The 25,278-nt window shown below is 48.0% G+C and overlaps 6 protein-coding genes and 1 long non-coding RNA gene across 12 annotated transcripts; all 7 read left to right on the top strand.

Annotated features, from left to right (window-relative positions):
* Nucleotides 1–22: 22 nt before the first annotated feature.
* On the top strand, nucleotides 23–1,729 carry LOC136193994 (uncharacterized). The gene is made up of 2 exons (XM_065983002.1): nucleotides 23–1,393; nucleotides 1,451–1,729. Exons 1-2 carry the CDS (start codon nucleotides 23–25, stop codon nucleotides 1,727–1,729), a joined length of 1,650 nt encoding a protein of 549 aa, XP_065839074.1.
* A 17-nt stretch (nucleotides 1,730–1,746) lies between these two features.
* On the top strand, nucleotides 1,747–4,824 carry LOC136194200 (uncharacterized). 2 transcript variants are annotated; one of them, XM_065983270.1, is made up of 7 exons: nucleotides 1,747–1,965; nucleotides 2,023–2,238; nucleotides 2,291–3,880; nucleotides 3,938–4,387; nucleotides 4,445–4,501; nucleotides 4,560–4,644; nucleotides 4,697–4,824. In XM_065983270.1, the coding sequence occupies exons 3-4, from the start codon at nucleotides 2,474–2,476 to the stop codon at nucleotides 4,214–4,216; spliced, it is 1,686 nt and encodes a 561-aa protein (XP_065839342.1). In that variant the 5' UTR covers nucleotides 1,747–1,965; nucleotides 2,023–2,238; nucleotides 2,291–2,473; the 3' UTR covers nucleotides 4,217–4,387; nucleotides 4,445–4,501; nucleotides 4,560–4,644; nucleotides 4,697–4,824. The 2 variants fall into 2 exon arrangements, with proteins under 2 accessions (XP_065839342.1, XP_065839341.1); XM_065983269.1 differs by having other exon boundaries at nucleotides 2,023–3,880.
* Nucleotides 4,825–4,879: 55 nt separating this feature from the next.
* LOC136194201 (uncharacterized) lies at nucleotides 4,880–7,661 on the top strand. The gene is made up of 6 exons (XM_065983271.1): nucleotides 4,880–6,259; nucleotides 6,318–6,824; nucleotides 6,874–6,916; nucleotides 6,970–7,074; nucleotides 7,129–7,256; nucleotides 7,307–7,661. Exons 1-2 carry the CDS (start codon nucleotides 4,889–4,891, stop codon nucleotides 6,594–6,596), a joined length of 1,650 nt encoding a protein of 549 aa, XP_065839343.1. The 5' UTR covers nucleotides 4,880–4,888; the 3' UTR covers nucleotides 6,597–6,824; nucleotides 6,874–6,916; nucleotides 6,970–7,074; nucleotides 7,129–7,256; nucleotides 7,307–7,661.
* A 6-nt stretch (nucleotides 7,662–7,667) lies between these two features.
* LOC136194191 (uncharacterized) lies at nucleotides 7,668–12,900 on the top strand. 2 transcript variants are annotated; one of them, XM_065983254.1, is made up of 18 exons: nucleotides 7,668–7,696; nucleotides 7,766–8,767; nucleotides 8,820–8,903; nucleotides 8,953–9,255; nucleotides 9,310–9,552; nucleotides 9,613–9,846; nucleotides 9,908–10,096; nucleotides 10,154–10,855; nucleotides 10,908–11,170; nucleotides 11,223–11,359; nucleotides 11,417–11,456; nucleotides 11,508–11,660; nucleotides 11,723–11,784; nucleotides 11,840–11,945; nucleotides 12,001–12,048; nucleotides 12,095–12,187; nucleotides 12,236–12,435; nucleotides 12,480–12,900. In XM_065983254.1, exons 2-18 carry the CDS (start codon nucleotides 7,792–7,794, stop codon nucleotides 12,655–12,657), a joined length of 4,011 nt encoding a protein of 1,336 aa, XP_065839326.1. In that variant the 5' UTR covers nucleotides 7,668–7,696; nucleotides 7,766–7,791; the 3' UTR covers nucleotides 12,658–12,900. The 2 variants fall into 2 exon arrangements, with proteins under 2 accessions (XP_065839326.1, XP_065839325.1); XM_065983253.1 differs by having other exon boundaries at nucleotides 7,668–8,767.
* An 82-nt stretch (nucleotides 12,901–12,982) lies between these two features.
* On the top strand, nucleotides 12,983–13,308 carry LOC136193841 (uncharacterized). The gene is made up of 3 exons (XR_010671482.1): nucleotides 12,983–13,053; nucleotides 13,112–13,157; nucleotides 13,210–13,308. It is a non-coding gene; the product is annotated as an uncharacterized lncRNA (long non-coding RNA).
* A 406-nt stretch (nucleotides 13,309–13,714) lies between these two features.
* LOC136193993 (usherin-like) lies at nucleotides 13,715–18,357 on the top strand. Its single transcript, XM_065983001.1, has 8 exons — nucleotides 13,715–14,948; nucleotides 15,000–15,083; nucleotides 15,143–15,445; nucleotides 15,496–15,750; nucleotides 15,808–16,041; nucleotides 16,091–16,279; nucleotides 16,337–16,777; nucleotides 18,314–18,357. Exons 1-8 carry the CDS (start codon nucleotides 13,715–13,717, stop codon nucleotides 18,355–18,357), a joined length of 2,784 nt encoding a protein of 927 aa, XP_065839073.1.
* On the top strand, nucleotides 17,916–23,708 carry LOC136194192 (uncharacterized). 4 transcript variants are annotated; one of them, XR_010671536.1, is made up of 14 exons: nucleotides 17,916–18,707; nucleotides 18,757–18,802; nucleotides 18,854–18,958; nucleotides 19,011–19,138; nucleotides 19,190–20,572; nucleotides 20,630–20,713; nucleotides 20,767–21,072; nucleotides 21,124–21,378; nucleotides 21,432–21,665; nucleotides 21,724–21,909; nucleotides 21,965–22,847; nucleotides 22,898–23,288; nucleotides 23,345–23,411; nucleotides 23,487–23,707. XR_010671536.1 is itself a non-coding variant. In XM_065983257.1 (13 exons), the coding sequence occupies exons 1-12, from the start codon at nucleotides 18,662–18,664 to the stop codon at nucleotides 23,241–23,243; spliced, it is 4,002 nt and encodes a 1,333-aa protein (XP_065839329.1). In that variant the 5' UTR covers nucleotides 17,916–18,661; the 3' UTR covers nucleotides 23,244–23,288; nucleotides 23,345–23,708. The 4 variants fall into 4 exon arrangements, 2 of the variants coding, with proteins under 2 accessions (XP_065839329.1, XP_065839328.1); XR_010671535.1 differs by having other exon boundaries at nucleotides 22,898–23,411; XM_065983257.1 differs by having other exon boundaries at nucleotides 23,345–23,708.
* The last annotated feature ends 1,570 nt before the right edge of the window (nucleotides 23,709–25,278 follow it).

Raw genomic sequence — 25,278 nt, 5'->3', positions numbered from 1 at the left:
TGCAATCACAAATCGTTGAGGGATGCTTCGAGGACTCTCCTCCCTTCGCCGCTTTCTTTCGAGCGACCGCATCGTTTGCAGTCCTCTTCCGGACGCTCAGATTCCTCTCGCAACCGTGCACGACTTCGTCTACCGTCACTTCGACCGATACGGAAATCGCACGGCGATCGTCGACGCTCTCACGGGCCAATCGTACACGTACGCGCAACTCGGCGCGACAACAGATCGCTTCGCCTCGTCGCTTCGCCGTCGCGGCTTCAACAAAGGCGACGCGCTCTGCATCTTCCTTCCCAACGTGCCCGATTATCCGATCGTCTTTTTCGGCGCGACGAAAGCGGGCGGCGTCGCGACGACGGCGAATCCGACGTACACGTCACGCGAACTCGCCTACCAATTGCGCGACAGCAAATCGAAGTTTCTCGTTACGTCGCCGGCGTTCGCCGACGTGGCGAAAGCGGCGGCAGACGAAGCGGGAACAGTCGAACAAACGATCGTCGTCGACACCCTATCGCCGGGTCACGTGCCGTCGAACACAATCGGATTATCTGATTTTCTCAATACCGATCCCGTCGCCGCCACGTGGTCCTCCACGAGTGCAGCGAATTTGAAAGTAGACGTTGCGACGTTGCCGTACTCGAGCGGCACGACGGGACTTCCCAAGGGCGTGATGCTCTCGCACTACAATCTCGTCGCCAACGTCAGCCAACTCGTCGCCGATCGTCGTCTACTTCAAGTGACGGAGACGGATCGCGTTTGCATGTCCGTTGCACCATTCTTTCACATCTACGGGATCAATATCTTACTGGCACGCGGTCTCCAACAGGGCTCGACGTTGGTCACGCTACCAAAGTTTGAACCCGATCCATTCCTCAAAGCTATTCAAGATCATCGGGTGACGCTGTTGCCAATCGTGCCGCCTCTTGCTCTCTTTCTCGCCAAGCACCCGGACGTCAGTAGCTACGATTTATCGAGCGTCGTCGACATCATGATCGGCGCGGCGCCGTTGAGCGGCGACGTCACGACGACGCTCGTAGAGCGTCTCGGCACGGAGTGCGTGCGACAGGGCTACGGGTTGACGGAGACGAGTCCCGTGACGCACTTTTGCTTGCGCGATCGCACGCGTACCGGCTCGGTCGGCTTTTCCGTTCCCAATACGGAAACAAAGGTTATTGGCACGGAAACGGGAGAAGCGTTGGGCGCTCTCGACGAGGGCGAGATCTGCGTTCGTGGTCCGCAAGTGATGCTCGGTTATCTAAATAATCCCGAGGCGACGGCGCGGACGATCGACGCGGACGGGTGGCTGCACACGGGCGACATCGGCTACCACGACAACGACGAGTTTCTCTACGTAACCGATCGTCTCAAGGAGCTGATCAAAGTCAAAGGCTTTCAGGTGAGACAGTGGTTCACGCCCACGCATCTTTTGATTTCATAGTGATGATATCTTTAGGTTGCTCCGGCGGAGCTTGAAGGTTTGCTTCTGACTCATTCCGATATCGTTGACGCCGCCGTCATTGGCGTTCCCCACAAGAGCGCCGGTGAAGCGCCGAGAGCTTTTGTTGTTCGACGATCCGGTTCGACGATCGGCGAAAGCGACGTGAGCGAGTTTGTGGCGACGTCGTCTGCTCCTCATAAGCATCTCACCGGCGGCGTCGAGTTTGTGGATGCTATTCCCAAGTCGGCGAGTGGTAAGATATTGCGGAGATACTTGAGAGATCGGAAGGACTAGATGAACGAGCTTCTCTCTCGTTTCCGAGAAATGTTGGTCCCAACGAGGTAGATCTTAGCTCTTTATAGAAAATTCGCTTTCGTTACAAAACGTTGACAGTCAGTTGAATTTTATAATCAATTTATTCAGCCACCTTGGGCATTGGTTATGATTATGTCGAGTGGGCATGTATTCCTCATTCTACGGGCGACGTGTATCTCGAGGCTGGATTTTGATGTGAGCTGTACCCTGAGCAGGTATGGAGTGCTCGCGTTTTTTATTGCTGCATATCACGGTATTATATTTTTCGTTAGTTTGTCTCTCATACTTTGCTATGTGGCCGGAAGAGAGTTTGAGACCAATCGCGTTTTCGATTGGCAAATTAATTAATTAATTAATTAATTAATTAATTAATTGTTACGTGGATGCAGTTCTCTGAACTCTCTGAACTCCGCCAACTTCACTGTGCGTGGCAAGTGGGGAAATATTTTTGGCGTTCAATGGCTCGTCTGTCATCGTGCAGATGTCATGTATCTTGGAAATGAGTTTGAATAGCCAGTTTCACTAATCACTCTTCTTTAGGATGAACATGCGCCATAGTCTTTTGCTTGTGAAAGGTTCATTGAATTTTCAGTTGTAACTTTTTTAGTCGAACTTACTTTTTACAGTAGCTATTTTTTAGTCCTCATTTGAACGCAAGCACTTCGTTTTAAGATTCAGCTACACGAATGCACTACGACGTGACGGACTACAATACGGCACTGTATGTATGAGGTCACGTGCTATCACAAATCGTTGGGAATGTTTCGAGGACTCTCCTCCTTTCGCCGCTTTCTTTCGAGCGACCGCATCGTTCGCAGTCCTCTTCCAGACGCTCAGATTCCTCTCGCGACCGTGCACGACTTCGTCTACCGCCACTTCGACCGCTACGGCGATCGCACGGCGATCGTCGACGCTCTCACGGGCCAATCGTACACGTACGCGCAACTCGGCGCGACAACAGATCGTTTCGCCTCGTCGCTTCGCCGTCGCGGCTTCAACAAAGGCGACGCGCTCTGCATCTTCCTTCCAAACGTGCCCGACTATCCGATCGTCTATTTCGGCACGACGAAAGCGGGCGGCGTCGCGACGACGGCGAATCCGACGTACACGTCTCGCGAACTCGCCTACCAATTGCGCGACAGCAAATCGAAATTTCTCGTCACGTTGCCGGCGTTCGCCGACGTGGCGAAAGCGGCGGCAAACGAAGCGGGAACAGTCGAGGAAACAATCGTCGTCGACACGCTAACGCCGGGTCACGTGCCGTCGAACACAATCGGATTATCGGAATTTCTCAATACCGATCCCGTCGCCGCCACGTGGCCTTCCACGGGGGCGGCGAATTTGAAAGAAGACGTGGCGACGTTGCCGTACTCGAGCGGTACGACGGGACTTCCCAAGGGCGTGATGCTCTCGCACTATAATCTCGTCGCCAACGTCAGCCAACTCGTCGCCGATCGTCGTCTACTTCAAGTGACGGAGACGGATCGCGTTTGCATGTCCCTTCTGCCCTTCTTTCACATTTACGGCATGATCGTCACATTGGCACGCGGTCTCCAACAGGGCTCGACGTTGGTCACGCTACCCAAGTTTGAACCCGATCCATTCCTCAAAGCTATTCAAGATCATCGGGTGACGATGTTGCCAATCGTGCCGCCTCTCGCGCTCTTTCTCGCCAAGCATCCAGACGTATGTAACTACAATTTTTCAAACGTTGTTGATATCATGATCGGCGCGGCGCCGTTGAGCGGCGACGTGACGACGACGCTCTATGAGCGTCTCGGCACGGAGTGCGTGCGACAGGCCTACGGGTTGACGGAGACGAGTCCCCTGACGCACTTTTGCTTGCGCGATCGCACGCGTACCGGCTCGGTCGGCTTTTCCGTTCCCAATACGGAAACAAAGGTTATTGGCACGGAAACGGGAGAAGCGTTGGGCGCTCTCGAAGCGGGCGAGATCTGCGTTCGTGGCCCGCAAGTGATGCTCGGTTATCTGAACAATCCCGAGGCGACGGCGCGGACGATCGACGCGGACGGGTGGCTGCACACGGGCGACATCGGCTACCACGACAAGGACGAGTTTCTCTACGTAACCGATCGTCTCAAGGAGCTGATCAAAGTCAAAGGCTTTCAGGTGAGACAGTGGTTCACGCCCACGCATCTTTTGATTTCATAGTGATGATATCTTTAGGTTGCTCCGGCGGAGCTTGAAGGTTTGCTTCTGACTCATTCCGATATCGTCGACGCCGCCGTCATTGGCGTTCCCCACAAGATTGCCGGTGAAGCGCCAAGAGCTTTTGTTGTTCGACGATCCGGTTCGACGATCGGCAAAAGCGACGTGAGCGAGTTTGTGGCGACGTCGTCTGCTCCTCATAAGCATCTCGCCGGCGGCGTCGAGTTCGTGGATGCCATTCCAAAGTCGGCGAGCGGTAAGATATTGCGGAGATACTTGAGAGATCGGAAGGACTAGATGAACGAGCTTCTCTCTCGTTTCCGAGAAATGTTGGTCCTAATTTTATAATCAGTTTATTCGTCCACCTTGGACATTGGTTATGATTATGTCGAGTGGGCATGTATTCCTCATTCTATGGGCGACGTGTATCTCGAGGCTGGATTTTGATCTGAGCTGTACCCTGAGCAGGTATGGAGTGCTCGCGTTTTTTATCGCTGCATATCACTGTATTATACTTTTCGTTAGTTTGTCTCTCATACTTTGCTATGTGGCCGGAAGAGAGTTTGAGACCAATCGACAAAGGTAATCAATGCGTTTTCGATTGGCAAATTAATTAATTAATTGATTAATTGTTATGCAGTTCTCTGAACCCTCTGAACTCCGCCAACTTCACTGTGCGTGGCAAGTGGGGAAATATGGCTCGTCTGTCATCGTGCAGATGTCATGTATCTTGGAAATGAAATTGAATAGCCAGTTTCACTAATCACTCTTTTTTAGGATGAACATGCGCCATAGTCTTTTGCTTGTGAAAGGTTCATTGAATTTTCAGTTGTAACTTTTTTAGTCGAACTTACTTTTTACAGTAGCTATTTTTAGTCCTCATTTGAGCTACACGAATGCACTACGACGTGACGGACTACAATACGGCACTGTATGTATGAGGTCACGTGCTATCACAAATCGTTGGGAATGCTTCGAGGACTCTCCTCCCTTCGCCGCTTTCTTTCGAGCGACCGCATCGTTCGCAGTCCTCTTCCGGACGCTCAGATTCCTCTCGCGACCGTGCACGACTTCGTCTACCGCCACTTCGACCGCTACGGCGATCGCACGGCGATCGTCGACGCTCTCACGGGCCAATCGTACACGTACGCGCAACTCGGCGCGATAACAGATCGTTTCGCCTCGTCGCTTCGCCGTCGCGGCTTCAACAAAGGCGACGCGCTCTGCATCTTCCTTCCAAACGTGCCCGACTATCCGATCGTCTATTTCGGCACGACGAAAGCGGGCGGCGTCGCGACGACGGCGAATCCGACGTACACGTCTCGCGAACTCGCCTACCAATTGCGCGACAGCAAATCGAAATTTCTCGTCACGTTGCCGGCGTTCGCCGACGTGGCGAAAGCGGCGGCAAACGAAGCGGGAACAGTCGAGGAAACGATCGTCGTCGACACCCTAACGCCGGGTCACGTGCCATCGAACACAATCGGATTATCGGAATTTCTCAATACCGATCCCGTCGCCGCCACGTGGCCTTCCACGGGGGCGGCGAATTTGAAAGAAGACGCTGCGACGTTGCCGTACTCGAGCGGTACGACGGGACTTCCCAAGGGCGTGATGCTCTCGCACTATAATCTCGTCGCCAACGTCAGCCAACTCGTCGCCGATCGTCGTCTACTTCAAGTGACGGAGACGGATCGCGTTTGCATGTCCCTTCTGCCCTTCTTTCACATTTACGGCATGATCGTCACATTGGCACGCGGTCTCCAACAGGGCTCGACGTTGGTCACGCTACCCAAGTTCGAACCTGAGCCCTTCCTCAAGGCTCTTCAGGATCATCGCGTGACGATGTTGCCGCTCGTGCCGCCTCTCGCGCTCTTTCTCGCCAAGCATCCGGACGTCGGTAACTACGATCTGTCGAACGTCGTCGACATCATGAGCGGCGCGGCGCCGTTGAGCGGCGACGTGACGACGACGCTCTACGAGCGTCTCGGCACGGAGTGCGTGCGACAGGGCTACGGGTTGACGGAGACGAGTCCCGTGACGCATTTGTGCCTTCGCGATCAAACGCGTTTCGGCTCCGTCGGCTTTTCCGTTCCCAATACGGAAACGAAGGTGATTGGCACGGAAACGGGAGAAGCGTTGGGCGCTCTCGACGAGGGCGAGATCTGCATTCGTGGGCCTCAAGTGATGCTCGGCTATCTGAATAATCCCGAGGCGACGGCGCGGACGATCGACGAGGACGGGTGGCTGCACACCGGTGACATCGGCTACCACGACAAGGACGAGTTTCTCTACGTTACCGATCGTCTCAAGGAGCTGATCAAAGTCAAAGGCTTTCAGGTGAGACAGTGATCCACGCCCACGCCTCTTATGTGTTCATAATGATTATGTTTTTTAGGTTGCTCCGGCGGAGCTCGAGGGTTTGCTTCTCACTCATTCCGATATCACCGATGCTGCCGTGATCGGCGTTTCCCACGAGGAAGCCGGTGAAGTGCCGAGAGCTTTTGTTGTTCGACGATCTGGTTCGACGATCGGCGAAAGCGATGTGACCGATTTCGTGGCGAAGTCGTCTGCTCCTCATAAGCATCTTGCCGGCGGCGTCGAGTTCGTGGATGCTATTCCCAAGTCGGCAAGCGGTAAGATACTTCGGAGATACTTGAGGGATAGAAAGGACTAGACGAACAAGTTATTCTCTCTCTTTTTATTGTTGTCCGGTTTGCACTTTTGTAGAGGAATTTTTTACAAGGCGGCGTACGATTACAAATTGATGCGCAAAGAGAACGCACGTTCTGGTAGAGTGCAGTTCAATTTTCTCTTCATTGACATTCTACAAAATACGGGAGCTTTGGACTTCACATCATGATCGTGCGAATCGCCTTGCTCTCGCTTCTTTTGTGCTACGAAGGTTTGATTTAGCCTTTTTCGGTGGCGGAACATAAAACGCTATACGTTAGGGACCAACTCGAAGTCATCCACCGCCTGTAACGACAGCGTCACGTACGTGTGGAACTTTAGGGAGTGGCTAGGTGTATCTCAACTTTTCCGTTTAGAATCGACTGTAAGAGCAGGCTAATAGCGATTAGTTTGGCCACGTTCGAACAAGTGGCCAATTGCGTATCGCGACTTTCAGTTACCCCACCCTGCAACTCGTCAACGTAATCCGATTACCGCTAATGAGTGTCTCTGGTGAGACAAGCGTTCTCTTCCAGCGCTATCGACGTTGTAAAGACAGCATGCCAGTACAAGAGCTACTGCATGATACACGCTGCCGATGTTACTTTTGGAACATCGTGCTCAGGAGAAATGCTGTTGAATGTATCGTACACTTGTGTTGCAGGTATTAAGACTTTCTGCTGCATGTGTGTCGTCGAATTAGTGTTTCTGTAGGTCTACAGGGGGATCGCTATCCTAGTCTGCTAGGGGTGACAAAGTCATCAGCTCGAATTCAATGGCGAAATCACTCGCAGGAAGACAACCAGACTAAGTATGTCGTAGGAAGAAGATACGTTTCTGCAAGTCAGCCAAGTGCTGTTGCCGGATTGTCTTTTGACGGATTTGGCTACATCAACTTTTCATCGAATTCATTTAATGGCGAAGATGAGTTTGAAACGATCCTGTCATTTCGAACCTTTGCTCCAAATGGACTTCTCTTTGCTGCCTTCGAAAGCTGCTGGGCATCGTATGCATACCTACAGCTGCAGAATGGGAAGTTGAACTTTGCAGTTAAAAGCAGGAGCAAAAATGTTATGGTTTTGACAACGGTGACGTTGAATGACGGTCAGTTTCATAGCGTAACAGCGGAAGCCAAAAAAATCATGGGTAGTGTTTCTCTTAAACTCACTGTAGATGACAGTTATTTTGAAGCTTCAGCAATGAGCGGGGGCGGCGGCGGCAACGGCGGCAACGGCGGCAACTGCGACAACGGTGGCAACGGCGGCAACGGCGGCAACGGCGGCGGCAACGGCATTGGCGTTGTTGTGAACAGCGTTTATGTGGGAGGAGTGTCCTCAACTCAGTATGTCGATCGTAGCGTTCTCAATGAAGTAGACGGATTCGTCGGATGCATATACGTGGAGCAATTGGACGACGGCAAATCGTTTGATTTATTAAAATACGAAAGCTATGAGAATGTTCGCTGGAGCTCCAATGGCTGTCCTCCCGCCGTTCAAAACGGAATGCACTTTCGAGGAACCGGTTACGCAAAACTAGCGCTGTTGTCGTCAAGCAGCCATCTTGGTTTCAGTTTCAGAATGCGAACAAGTTGGCCAAACGGTCTTCTTCTCGCCGCTTACCGCAACAACCAAAGCGATTTTCTCTTCGTCGAATCACGCATAGACGGACTCGATTTAAGATACAGAGAAGGCAACGGGTCATCGGACGGGCCTTTCCTTGTTCGCGTTCGACCGAAAGGAATCAGCTTATGCGACGGCGCGTGGCACACAGTCAGCTTGTCAATAGGTGCGGAATATCTAACTACTACAGTTGACGGACTCGCACTCAATACTTCTTCTCAAATAACCAACGTGCAGACGTTCTCATCTGAAATTATGACGAACTTTTATCTCGGTGGCATGGAACGTGAAGGCGAATCTCCAACAATGGAGGAAATAGCGCTTGGATATGGCGTGAATGTGACTAGCTATGGAGGTTGTTTGGCAGATTTCGAGGTAAATGGACAAATGGTTGATGTCCTAAAGGAAAGGAACTCCAGCTTCGGTGTCAGCTTTGCCGGATGTCCGGACTTCACGTGGGCAGGTCCAACGTGCAGAGATCAGTTGCTTAACGTTGGGTCGGTAGGGCCAGGTAATGATACTCTAACAGACACAAGCGGACTGAAACCTTTCACAGGTTTGTTCTACCACGATTGCACTCTTACATTTCTGCGTGACGCGTTACTTAGAGTACTTATATCGACTCACCGTAGAAAGTGGATCAGGCGCTCTTGTGCATAGTGAATGGATAGTTGTACGCACAGGAGAAGATGGTATTATCTCTCTTTTGCTGAATTACTTTAAAGATGCCTTGCTCTTTAGCGTCTTCTAAAGGACCGGTGCCTGAGCTAGAGTACGACGGTAGCACAGGAAAAGGAACGCTTCGATGGACGGGGCCGCCGGCAATTGTCAACGATTACAAGTCGTACTCGATAAAGTTCGCTAGCGTTTACCCAGGAACGACTGTCGAGCCATCCGCTCTTACATTCGAAAGTATTGAAAATGTGTCCCTCCCTTATTCTTCTGACGTTGCCGCATTGACAATGTATATCTTTACCATTGCTGCTACGGTGGGCAATGACTCGGTCACGTCCAATTATGCTAATGTATCGACGGGTGGACGAGGTACCTGGAAAGGGGTTGATTTAATATGCACATAGTTGTATACCTATTTCTTAGAATGCCGTCGGTTTCTGTATCGCGGTACGTACTATCGCGGGACGACGTCCGTGAGCACCGACGGCCAATCGTGTCTCAACTGGTCAGAGCTGAGCACGTACTCAAATTTGGTTGAGTTGTATCCGGAAGTGGGTTTGGGCAATCATTCGTATTGTCGTAATCCTATAAATCGAGCGATGCCGTGGTGCTACACAAACGGCACGAGCGAAAGTTGGAGTTACTGTGATATAGACCTGTGTGAGGGTAGGTCCACTGTCTGTACAGTAGCTCTATGCTGTAATATCGATTTCCTGAGTTCTTTAGACGTGAATTGTTACAGCACTGTGGACAATGGGTACGGGTATCGAGGATCAAGTACGGATAGCAATTGCTTGTCGTGGAATGAATTTAAGACGTTTCCCGTGTCTCAATACGCCGAAGCCGGACTTGGCAATCACAGCTACTGTCGAAATCCTGATCCTGAAACAAGATCAAAGCCGTGGTGTTATCGTTCAGCTAACGAAACCGTGAATTGTTCTGTCAACACGTGCATAAGCGGTATCGTAATAGTCTACCATTCTAACCTTGTATGCACATTAATTAAAATATGTTTTTGTAGATTTTCCATCCGTAACGTATGTATGTGACGTAAAATCAGATGCTGGCCACACCGAATGCCTTTTTCCATTCTCCTACAATGGAAAAAAGTTTTTTGAGTGCACCTCTTTTGATAAAGGCATTCCGTGGTGCTCGACGAAGAATAATGGCAATGGAACTATGGAAGAGTGGTCGTATTGCCTTTGTCCAAGTGAGCAGCTTAGCAATTATCAATCAGGAAGAAACTCAGACGTTTTTATGTATTTAGAGCCGTCAAATTTCTCATCTCAACCCCCATTGTCTTCTCCGCCTACTGGTGAGAGAAACGGCACCTGTCCTCCTTCACTTACACCGTCTGCAACTTTGACACTTGGTACAGTTGCTGCAGCTATCGTTTCATCTACGACTGCAAGTACGTCCGCTGCAGGGACAATGTTTCGTGCAGCTTCGTCTGCCGTCTATACAACTGAGGCTTCGCCTATCAATCTTAAATCTGCTGCTGCCACTATAGTTTCTCCAACAACGACTTTCTTTACCGGGACTCCTGTTTCGTCTAAGACTGCGATGGTCGTTGCCACAACTATGGCTTCGAATGCTGCTTCTTCAGCTACCGTCTTATCTGGCACTGTTGCTCCCACGAGGTTGACTACGCCAATTAATCAGTCGTCGTTGCCAACTTCTGATGTTTCCCCAGCATTGCAATCGTCAGATTCCACTTTGCCAACAGGCCAGGCAGCTTCGCAGTCAACCAGCAGCCTGTCCCCAACGCCATCCGTGACTTCTTCACCTTCTAACCGAATCCCAACCAGCAGTGTGACACCAATGCCAGGAAGAAAGACTGACCGTAGTGGTTTGTACGTTGGAGTAGGAGTGGGTATAGGAGTGCTTGTCCTTGCCATTGCTGTCGTCGTCGTCGTGTTTGCGTGTCGAGGTAAAAGAAAGTCCGGTGGCTACAATTTGAAAGACCAAGGTAGGCTGATACTTTTCGCCGTTCTCTTTTCTGAGTTAGGCATCTTGTGTAGCTATGGAGCTTTCCACAATGCCCTCACCGATCTATGCTGTTGTCTCGCCCGACGACGATAGAAATTATCCGTCAGATGAATACCGCGATTCTTCCGCCTTTCAAAGGTTGTCCAAGCCGTCTACCGACTATTGTGAACCGGTTGACTCTAAAGCAAAAACTGCAGAAACCGCTCAGATTTGCCAGAATCCTAGTATTCAGGACGATGGTCAGTACGAAGTACCTGTCTCTTTAGCCCAGTCACAAGCCATTTCTCAGGATAAAGTGTGATCAAATTGTTCCGTATTTTTTTATAATTTCTTTCGTCATTTCTTAGCCAATCAATGAAGCAAAAGAAAGCGTATACTGGGAGCCGGCAAAAACGGAAGAGAAATTGTATGATCAGTTGAATGCTGCTAAATTCCGCGTCTTGGAAAGGTCTTCAATTCAACTGGAAGAAGTACTAGGAACTGGGTAAAGAGTATATGTTAGTCACTGTTACCTTGGCTCTACACTCATTTTTTATCTTAGTCAGTTTGGAACGGTTGAGAAAGGCATCTGGACGACTAAGGTTTATTCAGAACGATATTTATCTGCGTGTCTTCCTAATTCTTATAAAAAGGATTCTAAATCGCCTATTGTGGTGGCTGTGAAAACGTTGAAGTCAGAGTCGAAGGAGAACAAGGTTAAGTTTCTTCAAGAGGCTGCAATTATGGGCCAGTTTAGCCACCGAAATGTCCTTGTAATGTACGGAGTCGTTCTCACTGGAAAACCGGTAGAGTAGAAGCGCACAGCGAGTTCCACTGCTATACGGTACATGTTCATTGTTCATTGCAGTTGATGGTTGTCTTGGAAATTTTGCCGAAGGGTGATTTGAAGCAGTACTTGCAGTCAATCGCGTAAGTATATCTGTCAATTTACGCGAACTAGAAGTATAACTTTCTATTGTTCTAGAAACGAGGACACGTTGCCTTTGGATCTGCCTGCTCAATTTCTGCAGATGGCTCGCGACATAGCAGCCGGAATGGAATACTTGGCAAAACGATGTTTTGTTCACAGGGTATAATAGGAGGTCTCTAACGTTTTGCCTGTTTGCAAAATTGGTGTTTATTAAGGACCTGGCGGCTCGTAACGTTCTACTTGATGAAAAATTAGTTTGCAAGGTTTGCTCAATTTCCTGAACGCCATCGTTTTCGTTTCGTTCGCTAGATTGCTGATTTTGGCTTATCAAGAGATTTGTCCGACGGCAGTTACTACGTCACGAAAGGGGGACAAATCCCCATCAGATGGACCGCGCCTGAGGTAAACGGGGTCACTACGTTCCTCAGGCCAGTGGAAAAGTTTTTGTAGGCAATCAGCTTTCGAAAGTATTCGACGTCAAGTGATGTCTGGAGTTACGGTATCGTTCTTTATGAAATCTGGACTGTTGGGAAACGTCCTTACGGCCAAGAAAAGAACAATGCCGTTATTGACCTACTGGAAACTGGCTATCGTCTTCCTCCACCTCCAGGCTGTTCTTACGCTATATATGAACTCATGATTGAGTGCTGGTAAACATTATTAAATAATCGATTAATAACGATCACGTTCTCAGGAATCCTGATCATCACAAACGACCCACTTTCAACGCAATAGCCAATCGTCTCTCTCAGCCTGACGACGCGCTGTTGGTTACCAAAGAGAATAGCGAATCAGTTACGGGAAGTGTGGGTGATGCTTTGGAAGTGTCTCAGTCAGCGTACGAGGTGCTTCAAAAAGCGTACAATGCGTAAAGCGCCTATTCTTAGCCTACTCTATTTGAATTTTAATCATTTTACCTTTTCTGTAGAGAACGATCTTTCTATCTACCTCTATATACATATACGTGTGCATATGCACTCATGCACATGAACATACATAAATGATTTTTCTTGATGAAACTTTTCTTAGGCTTCAAACACTGCAGCATGCTAAGTGTTTCCGTGTCTTGTAATCTCGTCTAAGTTAAAAAATTTTTTAATTAAAGCCAATAAGAAACGGGACTTCAGTTATACGGGAGCTTTGTGGGGGCACGTGCTGTCGTTATTTGGGTTTTGGGTGTTTTTCTCATCGTTGTCTTTCCCAAAACGAAGTCTTCAGAATCATGATTATTCGTTTTGCTATTTATGTACTATATTGGTGCTGCCAAGGTTCTGTAGGCCTAGATACCTACTCAACGACCCACGATGCTAATTAGCGTTCTGTTAGGGACAAATTCGCTAACTCTCACCGCCTGTGACAACGGCTTTGGCCAGTAATTGGCTCAGATGTGGTCTATAACTACCTATCTTAGCAACGTCCTTTAGAATCAACTGCAATAGCGATCTAATCACGATTAGTTTGGTCACGTTCCAAGAAGTGACCGATTGCGGATCGGGAACTGCAGTGGCTCCCCCTTGTAGTTTGTCAACGTAAGGGTATATAATCTAAAGCATCGAAAAGGGATGTCCATTCTTTCTGTCTCTTCTAGCGCCATCGACGTTGTGAAGACGGCATGCGAGTACCGGAGCTACTGCGAGTTGCGCGCTTCTAATGTTTCTTTTGAAACAACGTGCTCAGGCAAAATGTTGCTGAGTGTGTCATACTCTTGTGTTTCGGGTGCATATACGTAGATGCTCACTTCTTATGATCCCAGCGGTTTTAGTTGTTTTACTCGTAGGTCTACTGGGTGACCGTTATCCTTCTCCGCGTGTAGTGACAAAGTCATCCGTTCAACTCGAGTGGCAAAGGCATTACCAGGAAAATGACAAAACTAAATACGTCGTAGAGAAAAGATACGTTCCCGCAAGTCAACCTAGTTCCATTGCCGGGATGTCTTTTGAAGGATTTGGCTACATCGAGTTTTACAACGATCCTTTTGATGGCGGAAGAGCATTCAAAACAAAACTGTCATTTCGAACGTTTGTTCCAGATGGTCTGCTCTTCGTCGCTTTCAAAATCGATTGGTCATCGTATGCATACCTTCAACTGGTAAATGGAAAGTTGAAATTTGCTGTTAAAGGCGATAAAGGCTCTTCAGACGTTACAACGACAGTGGCGTTAAATGACGGACAGTTTCATACAGTAAGTGCGGAAAAGAAAAAGCAAAATACCGATGGCCTCATGCTCACTGTTGATACAACTGTAACGTCTGTGAACGTACAAAAGGGCTGGGACATAGATGTTAGTGTTGACAGTGTTTACGTTGGAGGAATCACATCCGACCAGGTTGTCAGAGCTTCAAGTGTCTTGTCTCACACAGAGCCCTTCATTGGTTGCATGCAAATCGATCAATTGGATGATGATCGAGCGTTTGACTTATTGAGAAGCATAAGCTCCGAGAATGTTCGCTTGAGCTCTAGTGGCTGTCCTCCAGCGGTTGACAAAGGAATGCATTTTCGAGGTACTGGTTACGCAAAATTGACTTTATCGTCGTCGTCAAGCACCCAGCTTCAAATCAGTTTCAGACTACGAACGAGTTGGCCAAACGGTCTTCTTCTTGCCGCTTACAGCAACGATGAAGAGATATTTCTTTTCATAGAGTCACGCATCGATGGATTGGATCTGAGGTACAAGAAAGGTGACCAGTCGGCAGATGGACCTTTTCTCTTTCGCGTTCAGCCTAACGACGTGAGCTTATGTGACGGCGCGTGGCACGCTGTCAACATGACAACAGATACGACGTCTTTCGTTGTTACAGTTGACGGAGTTTCTTACCGAACTTCATCTGAGATAACCGATGTGCTTGCGTATTCGTCCAGCATTCTGGAAAACTTTTATCTCGGTGGCATGGAGCACAAGGGCGCTTCGCCAACGATGGACGAAATAGCTCTTGGATATGGTGTAAACGTGACAAGTTATGGAGGGTGTTTGGCGGATTTAGAGGTCAATGGGAAACTGATTGACGTTCCAAAAGTGAGGAATGCCAGCTTGAACGTCAGCTTTGCCGGATGTCCAGATTTTACCTGGAACGGTCCAACATGTCAGGATCAAATTGTTCAGGTTGGGATTGAGGGAAAAGGTGTAGAAACCCTAACAGACACTAGCGGAGTTGAAGCTTTCTCAGGTGGGTCAATTTTCAGGATGGTATTTGTTTTGTATACGCATGAAATTTTAGAATATTTGTATCAAGTCTTAGTTAAAAGCGGATCAGGTGCTCTCGTCCCTAGTAATTGGGTAGTAGTACGCTCAGGAGAAGATGGTAATTCATATTGTATTTTGTTGTACTTGACTCCTTTTTTTTGACGTATTTTCGTTTAGCCTCGTCAAAAGGCCCGTTACCGGAGCTGGAATACGACGGGACAAAGGGGAAAGGAACGTTCAGATGGACGGGACCGCCTGCAATAGTCAAAACTGACTCATCATATGATATAGAATACTCGGAAATTTACCCGGGAACAGCTGTTCAATCATCGGCACTCACATTTATTAGTGTACAAGCTGTATCGCTTCCTCATATTTCTGATGTAGCGGCGTTGACTGCATATACATTTTCAATCACTGCTACACTTGTCCAAGGCTCCGTCACGTCAGGTTATGCTAATGTAACGACAAAGGGCAGAGGTAGATTAATTAAAGACGTTGATGGCTTATTGGTAGCATTTATTTCCTAGAATGTGTTCGATCTTTCTATAACGGTACTTACTATCGAGGTACTACGGCCGTCAGCGCTGACGGCAGATCGTGTCTCAACTGGTCAGAGCTGAGCACGTATTCAAATTTGGTTGCTCTGTATCCGGAAGCGGGTTTGGGCAATCATTCCTATTGTCGCAACCCTATATCGGAAAGTCGATCGAAGCCGTGGTGCTACACGAACGACACGGGCGGGTGTCTTGATTGGACTTACTGCGACATAGACGTCTGCGAAGGTCGGTCTACATGCCGTCCGTATCACTATACTTTCTAATATTCTTTCAACATTTTAGATTTGGTTTGTTACAGCACGGTGGACAATGGGTACGGGTATAGAGGATCCAGCACGGATAAAAATTGCGAGTCGTGGAATATGTTTACGACGTTTCCGGTGTCTCAATATGCAGCTGCCGGACTTGGCCATCACAGCAACTGTCGAAATCCGGATCCGCAAACAAGATCAAAGCCGTGGTGTTATCGTTCAGGTGGAACGATCATTGATTGTTCCGTCAACAAGTGCACAAGCGGTATTGTACTATTATTCTAACCTTAGATACCCACATGGTTTTTTTTCAGATTTTCCCTCCGTAACGTACGTATGCGAAGGAAACTCGGGAGCCGACCAGAACAAATGCATTTTTCCATTCATCTACAATGGAACACGATATTTTGAGTGCACTTCTTTTGAGAAAGGCATTCCGTGGTGCTCAACGAAGAATGATGTCAATGGTATTATGGAAATGTGGTCTTATTGCCTTTGTCCGAGTAAGCAGGCTAGGGTATAGAAAGCAATATATTCGTTTTAATTAAACACGATTTTAGAGCCGTCCAATTCGGTACCTCAACCCTCTTTTTCTCCTCCTCCTGCCGGTAAGCGAATCGACGGCACCTGTCCTTCAGTTACAACGACGGAACTTCCTACGACTTTGGCTCCGACATCGTCTGCTAGTACGAGTGCACCAACTGCGGCTTCAACGACCGCGGCCGTATCTACGATCTCTTCTACGACTTTGGATACCGCATCCACGGCCTCAGTGACGCCGTCAAATGCCGCTTCTGTGTCTACAGCTCCTGCTGCAAGTTCGAATGCCGTTACCACGGCTTCGCCGACGACTTTGGCTATGAAAACTGCTGCATCTACAATTTTTTCTAATACTTCTGCACCAACGGAAGTCTCTTCTACTTCTGCCTCTTCTACAGTCTTCACTACTCAGGCTGCTGCTACGTCTTCGGTCCAGACTACTACAACTGAGATTCCTTTGGGTACTGTCCGTTCAGAAACTGCTGCACCATCTGCAGGCTCTTCAAATACTTCTGCTCCAACTCAATCGAGTACAAAATCTGCGGCGGCAAATACAGTCTCTTCAACTACTGCTACTACTGTCCCTATGAATACTGCTGTTACAACTACTGCAGCTGCGGCTGCAGTCTCTTCAAGTATCTCTCCTTCATCTGATATTCCTTCAAAGGCACCTACGTCTTCCTCCTCCTCTCCTTCGCCATCCACAAACTCACCGTCTCGAACGCCAACATATCGGACGTCTGGTGCTCCATCGACACCTTTTCTTCGTACGACTTCGCCAACCAGTAAGAAATCTTCTCAGCCGCCGCAGCACACGTCGGAGACGTCAAGTAACTCGCAATCAGCCACCACCGCGACGCCGACGTCTCAGCAAGTCAGTTCGGCAGTGTCGCTCGCAAGCACACCGACATCAACGCCAGCAAAAGCAGCTAATAGCGGCAGCTCGTCTTTTGTTTTCATTGGAGCAGGGGTTGGTGGTGGAGTTGTCGCTATTGCTATTGCTATTTTGATTGCTGTCTTTGCCTGTCGAAGAGGCAACAGCGACGGAAAGCCTTCGGGAGACTACGACCTTAGCCCTAACCCAATGTATGATTTTACCAATGCTACTTCGTCAGTCTTCACTCTTCGGCCAGCAGAAACGCAAACAGAAAACGAATTCGAGTATATATACGGCATCGAAGGAGGAAGGGAGAAATGCGAGGAATCGACGTACAATAGGCTGGATTTCGCCGCTGAGTCTAATTTTCAATCAGGAGGCAGTCTTTATAACACTCTTCAATTCTCAACCCAATCGGGCCCAGAATTTCCATCAATGTCTCGCGCAGACGACTATGACCACATTGAAAGGCTCTCACACCGTGACGCCGTTCAACCGCAGAAGAAATGACTCGTAGTCAGACAGTTCTTTTTTCTATTTTGTCTATCATTTTGTTACTTTTCGTTTTAGCAACTATTTGACGTTGCCTGGAATAGATTTCGGCTTGAGAGGCATCATTCTAGTGCGTGTGGGTGGCGAGAAACTGCAGGAAAATGCTTTTAATACGGGAGCTTCGATGAGACCCGTAGTAAAGTTAGGGTCGTCTCCTCTCCTCTGGTACGTTCTAACGGCGAGTTTAGCGTTGCGCTTCCCTTCTGGCGTGACGTCGTGCTGCCACGGGCTTCTGAAGTCAATTGCAGTGTAGGAGTGTCCCCCATTTTTTCACGCGAAAACCGACTGCTGCTTCAATTGTTCTGATAGTGAGAAGGCAGCTTGGGGGTTTGCTTTTGACTCATTTCGATATTGCCGATGCTGCTGTGATTGGCGTTCCCGACGAGAACGCCGGTGAAGCGCCGAGAGCTTTGTCGTAGTTTCTCTTTTTTTATGGTTTTCCTGTTTGCACTTTTTCAAGAAATTTTTTTGAGGCGGTGTGAGGCCTTAATAAAAGAGGTGCTTCTGTCTGTCACGCTGAGATGCCAAAAAAGTCGTGTTTACGCATTTGCTTATGTTTGTTTTTCAGATTTTCTCAATTACATTTCCTCATTTGGACTGCACTGCTTTTGACGATCGAATGCCGCGGTGTTCAGCGAAGAATGATGAAAAATAATCCTGAGACTAGCTCAAATTTGGCTTCAAACAATTGAGGAGAAACACTCACTCGTGCAGAGCTCAGTTAGACGCACGTTCTTTGGCAGAAGTCAGGTAAGCAAAAATTGCTTCCTTATATTCCTGGTGTTACGGAGAGCGAAAGACGGCAGGAGGAGTATATGCTAATAGTAGACGGGAACTCTAATTAATTAACTTCGGCGTGACCTTGCTTCCTTTTTCGAGAAAAGTGAGCATTGAGAAGGCGGCCAGCGTCTTGACAATGATTCTTCGAATTGCCTTATTCGCGCTCATTCTTAGCTACGAAGGTTTGGCTTGGCTTCAGTAGCTTTCCGTGACATAACGTCTATACGTTAGGGACAAAGTCGCAGTCGCTTAAAACGTCCTGCAACGGTGATGTGACGTAAGTGACAATAACGAGGGAGTGGCTAGAGATCTCAACTGTGCCGTTTAGAATCGACTGTACAAGCAAGCTAATAGCGATTAGTTCTGCTACGTTCGAGGAAGTGAACAACTGCGTATCGCGAACTTCGGTTACTCCTGCTTGCGGCTCGTCTAGGTAAGAGTAGATACTCAATTGAATGTGAGACGATTCATTCGTTCTCGTCCAGCGCTGTTGACGTTGTGAGGACAGCGTGCCAGTACAAGAACTATTGCAGGGTCAAGGCTGCTGATGTTACTTTTGGAACAGCGTGCTCAGGCAGAATGTTGCTGAGCGTGTCCTACACTTGTATTTCCGGTATTTTTTTTCTGCAGTGCCTATTGTTTGATAATAAAGATGTTATTTTAGGTCTACAGAGTGACCGTTATCTGCGTCCGCTGGTGGTGACCAAGTCGTCAGTTCAACTTGAGTGGCAAAAGCATTCAAATGAAGACAGCAACACGCAATACGTTATAGAGAGAAGATACGTTCCCGCAAGTCAACCAAGTGCCGTTGCCGGATTATTTTTTGAAGGCTTTGGCTACATCAAATTCTCCAATGATCCTTTTGATGGCGGAAAGAAATTTAAAACGACACTAACATTTAGAACGTTGGCTCCTAATGGCCTTCTCTTTGTTGCTTTCAGAAGTGATTGGTCGACGTATGCATACCTACAGTTGACGAATGGGAGGTTGAAATTCGCGGTGAAAAGCGATAAAGACTCTGTAGATCTTTCTACAACAGTGACTTTGAATGACGGTCAGTTTCATACGGTAGAGGCGGAGAAGAGAGATAAGGATTCAGAAACTCTCAAACTTACTGTTGATGGAACTAAAACATCTAAGGGCGTTAATAAAGGCAGGGATATTGACGTTAGTGTGGACAGAGTTTACGTTGGTGGACTGACCTCGACTCAGTACGTTAAACCCGGCGTTTTTTCTCAAACAGACGGATTCATTGGGTGCATGAATATCGGTCAGCTTGAAGATCTCAAACTATTTGATTTACTGAAAAGCCAGAGCTATGATAATGTTCGCTGGATTACCAATGGCTGTCCACCCGCTGTTCAGGCCGGAATGCATTTCCGAGGAACTGGTTACGCAAAACTGACGCTGTCACCTACGTTGAGCGGTCGACTTATATTCAATTTTCGTTTGCGAACGAGCTGGTCTAACGGTCTTCTTCTGGCCGCTTACAGCAACGATAAAGGCGAATTTCTCTTCTTTGAGTCACGCGTCAATGGACTAGATTTGAGGTACAGAAAAGGCTACGCGGGATCGGATGGACCCTTCCTCATTCGCGTTCGACCGAGAACAGGGAGCTTGTGTGACGGCGCGTGGCACACAGTCAGCTTAGCAATAGACACAACGTCGATAGTCGTTACCGTCGACGGCGTTGCATACAGCACTCCCTCCAAAATTACTAATGTGCAGACGTATACTTCTGAAATTATACAAAACTTTTTTCTCGGAGGCCTTGAACCTAGTGGAAGTTCACCAACAATGGTCGAAAAAGCGCTTGGGTATGGCGTGAACGTGTCGAGTTATGGAGGGTGTTTGGCAGATTTTGAGGTTAATGGACAGCTGGTCGACTATGTAAAGAACAGAATCCTCAGCTCGAATGTCAGCTTTGCCGGATGTCCAGACTTCACGTGGGAAGGTCCAACGTGCGCGGATCAAGTTCTTCACGTTGGTTCAAAAGGAAAAGGCCAAGAACGTCTAACGGATACTAATGGGGTCAAAGCCTTTACAGGTTCGTTACCAGGGCTAGCCTAATAGCGTTCTTTTCTTTATTCATGTTTCATTACAGAGTATTTGTATCGAGTCACAGCGAAAAGCGGATCAGGCGCCCATGTGCCCAGTAAATGGATAGTAGTGCGCACTGGAGAAGATAGTATGGAATTTCAATTTTTTTTGTTAGCGCTTATTAACGATCTCATTTTCTAGAGTCTTCTAGTGGACCGTCACCGGAGTTGGAATACGACGGTAGCACGGGTTTAGGAACATTTCGTTGGACCGGACCGCCGGCAATTGTCAAGGACGACACGTCATACGATATAAAATACTTTGAAGTTTACCATGGATCGACGGTTCCGTCATCTGATCTCAAGTTTAACGACGACCTGCTGGATATATCTCTTCCTTATTCTTCCGTCGTTTCACCGTCGACTACTTATGTTTTTGCAATTACCGTTTCGTTAGACCAAGGCTCCGTTACGTCTAGTTATGCACGTATAACGACCAATGGAAGAGGTATGTAACATAGGGCATAAGACGTTTCAAATGTCTCATCTTAATGCATAGAATGTCGTCGGACTCTGTATCGTGGTACGTACTATCGTGGGACGACTTCCGTTAGCGCCGATGGCCAATCGTGTCTCAACTGGTCGGAGCTGAGCACCTACTCAAATTTATTAGCTTTGTATCCGGAATCGGGTTTGGGCAATCATTCGTATTGTCGCAATCCTATATCGGAGAATCGAACGATGCCGTGGTGCTACACGGACAACACAGGTGGATGTCTCAACTGGACCTACTGCAACATAGACGAGTGCGAGGGTAGGTCTTTTGCCGTTAGCGACATGCTTTTTATTTTTACTGTCATTTTTTAGACACGACATGTTACAGCTCGCTGGACAATGGGTACGGGTATAGGGGATTGAATACGGATAACAGTTGCGTTTCGTGGAAACAATTTACGACGTTTCCCGTGTCTCAATACGCAGCAGCCGGACTTGGTGATCACAGCTATTGTCGAAATCCTGATCCGCAAACAAGGTCAAAGCCATGGTGTTATGAATCAGATGGTGACAAACGCGATTGCTTCGTTAATGAGTGCACCAATGGTACTGCATGAATAAATTTCAAATTTTCTAATTCTTATTATTTCGGTTTGCTTTCCAGATGTGTCTATTGTAAATTATGTGTGTGGTGGAGACTCGGATGGTAACGACAAATGCGTCTTTCCGTTCGTCTATAAAGGGAAGCGGTTTTTCGAGTGCACTTCTTTTGATCGTGACGCTCCTTGGTGTTCAATAAAGAACGACGGAGGCCAGGCAATGAAAGAGTGGGCGTACTGTCTTTGTCCTAGTGAGAAGCTTTTTACACAAGAAGGAATTTCTTTATTTGTTATTTATTTATTTAGAACCGTCGATTTCTCTATCTTTACCCACTTACTCTCCTCCTGTCAGTGGACGAATTGACGGTACCTGCCTTGCCATTTTTACCACGGCAACGCCTACGACCGCGGCTCCTAGTACGGTCGCCGCAGCGACGGTCTCACCTACGACTTCGACTACGTCTGCTACAATTACTGTCTCTCCTACAACTTCTTCGGACTCACCTCACACAACATCAGAGACGTCTTCATCTCCTCCTACAGCGTCAAATGCCGCACGCACGCCTTCTTCAACTACAGTTCCTCGCGCAACGTCAAGCATTTCAACGGCGCCAGTCTCACCGACGAATTCAAGGACTGTTGCTGTCTCAACTGCAGTCTCGAGTTCTACTGTATCTTCCACAACTATGGATACTGCAATTTCAATCTCGACTGATTCTTCAAAGGCCACTGCTACAACTACGTTCCTGCAGACTGCTTCTACGGCCGCTTCTGTTTCACCAACGGGTTCAAGGAGTACTGCCTCGACTACGGTCTCAGCAACAATTTCTCCTTCTTCAACTACCGCTGCTGTAAGAACAACTTCGAATACTGCTGCGGCAACTGCTGTCTCTTTGACTGCGGCTGCTACGACTTCTGCTGTCTCGACGACTTCTGCTGCAATCAGCGACTTTTTGACTACGGTTCGTGGGAAGACAGCTCCTTCTGCAACTATGATCTCTTCAAATAGCGCAGCATCAGAAACACCCGTGAGCAGTTCTTTTGCGGAGACGTCAACGTTTCCAACTGCAACGGAAAATGGCAGCGTTGGAACACTGCAGAACAGTTTACCTTCCACTCTGGCAATCATTGTGGGATCGGCAAGTGGAGCACTAGTGCTGCTTAGTCTAATTATAGCAGTCATTGCGTGGTAAGAGAAGTAAGTATCTTACAATATTTAGACACAAGGTTTGTCTTTAGGCGATGGAAGAAAAGTAAAACAAAAAGACAACAAAATTATGCATTCGACCTCGACCCTAACCCGCTATACGGTGACTCCAAAAGCAATACTACTTCGTCGGTCTTCATTCTAAGTCGAGCACCAGCGGAAGCAGATCAGAGAGAAAGCGAAAGCGATTTCGTCACTGTAGAAGGGATCCAGGAGAATCGCGAAGAAATAGAATCAACGTACAACAGGCTCGGTTTCGCCGAGTCTGATTTTCAAAGCCAGCTTTACAGCACTCTTCGATTCTCAACGGAATCGGGCCCAGGATTTCCCGCGACGTCTCGCGCAGGCGACGACTATGACCACACCGAAAGACTGTGAGAGAAGTCTCATCGTGACGCTTTTGAACCGCCCGATCGACGCGGAGTCAGACCGTTTTATTTTTCCACTTTGTTTCAACACGTTGTTCTTTTTCGTTTTAGCAACTCTCGATCTGACGTTGCCTGGCATGTATGTCGGCTCTAAAAGGCAGCTCTTCGAATTCCTACGGTACGTTCAAACTCTCACTGTGTCCTTCTTATTCTCTCGGAATGCTCTGCCCTTCTGCGATGGGCCTCGTTATAGGAAAGCCTCGTCCGAGCGATCTATGACTGAAGTGTGGGAGGTTAGACCCGGAGTAACCGTCGAGAAATCACGAAGACAGCGTGCCTATATAAGACTACAGTAGGTATACATGTATATACTATCTCGCCATATGACCGTTGGAAAAATCGTCTGGGAGCTGGTGCTCTCCACATCTACATGCATGCATGCAGTGCGCAGCCCATGCAATTAATCAGAGACGACGACGTCAGCTCACGCATACACCTCATATGCACAACTCCTCTTCTCCGAATGACATAAGCAAAAGCTCTGGCGAAAGAATCAGTGGCACACTTGTGCCCATCTCGTATGAGGGGAATTAGGGTCCCTATAAAGGAACAAGCCATTTTGGACCGGGAATGCCTTTTCCAAGCTGACGCAAGCGCCTCTGTTCAAATGCCGCAAGCGCAACTAAGGTCCCTAACCCTAAGCGAGTGCCAGAAACATCGGTTAGAGGAATAATGACGTCACTGGTTTTTTAAGTCCCTACGGCAGAAATCCCGTACAATATTGGGCCTGCGTCTTCTCCTTGCATTTGAACGTACTCGGAAGACTCCGGCTCCCTCTCTTAGCGTGCACGGCGTTTATTGCTCCTCCATGAGTAGTGCGGGACCGGTTGTTGTCATCGGAGGAAGAACAAATGGAAAGGCAGTCGACTAGGATATTACGACGTGAGAGAGATCGGGAAATCGAGCAATCTACGTGCTAAATTCTTTACTAGATAAGATATATGCGTACTCGCACGGTACGAGCTGGAGACCCTGCCCCCAGAGAGTATAGAAATGCGCTTCTCCAACAAGGGAAATGATATTCTACTTTTGGCAAAAGAATTCCGCTGAGAAGTGGTTTGTATACAGTAGGCTCTGTCCTCGTAAGAAACCGACGTGTTGACTGTGTTCTCCTCCTCTCAACAGAGGAATTGACAGCATAATATCTATCTCTCTTAGTTTGCCAAACAGGATCTCAGCGACACCTGCAGTGGCGGCTGACGCAACATACGCCTGCAAGGTAAACAGCAGCTTTGAATTTGGCAGCCGGAAGCTGCACCTCTTTCAATTGACACTTTCTACATCGACGCTTTTAGCTCAATGAACAATTCCACTCGGTGGAGTGAAGAATACCTTTGATTTCAGTGGAACGGGTGAATCTAATTCCGAGTTGGCTACAAGCACGTTCAAATTATGGCGCTCACGGTTGATTCCGAGCATGCAGAAACGCTCACTTGACGAAGCGCGAGTGAGAGAGGATGAATAGATGCTATATTTGGCCGGCACTACTTTAGACGAAGGATTTCTGTGATGCTGAGCAAAGAAAGGCAAAATTCAAGAGATGAAGCGGTATATATAGTACTAACAGTATTGGCTCTGTCCTCATAAGAAGCTTCTCAACAGCAGAAGAATCGACAGCACCTGTCTGTAATTCAAAAAAATCCCACTCACAGCTTTATTGACAACTGATACAGCAATGCAACAGGGTAAACAAGAGCTTTGAATATGGCAACCAAAGGCTCGATCTCTTTCAATTGACGCTTTCTGCGTCGACACAGACTATAGCTCAATGCTTAGGTGAGTGAAGAAGCGGGACGAACGTACAATGCGCTTCACTTCAGTGCAACAGATGACAATTAAAAATACAGTACTACATACGTTACGTCTGTGTATGTATGTGTTTATTCTGATTGGCCAGGTCCTGTGAGTTCTGATCAGCCAGATGCCGATTTTGACATAGGTCTGTTAAGAAGACTCGCTCTCTTACTCATAGTTACTCTCGCCCT

The sequence above is a fragment of the Oscarella lobularis genome, chromosome 12, assembly GCF_947507565.1.
Source record: "Oscarella lobularis chromosome 12, ooOscLobu1.1, whole genome shotgun sequence".
Classification (NCBI taxonomy): Eukaryota; Metazoa; Porifera; class Homoscleromorpha; order Homosclerophorida; family Oscarellidae; genus Oscarella; species Oscarella lobularis.
Note: the sequence above shows the minus strand (reverse complement) of the source record. Positions and strands in the feature narration are given on the sequence as shown.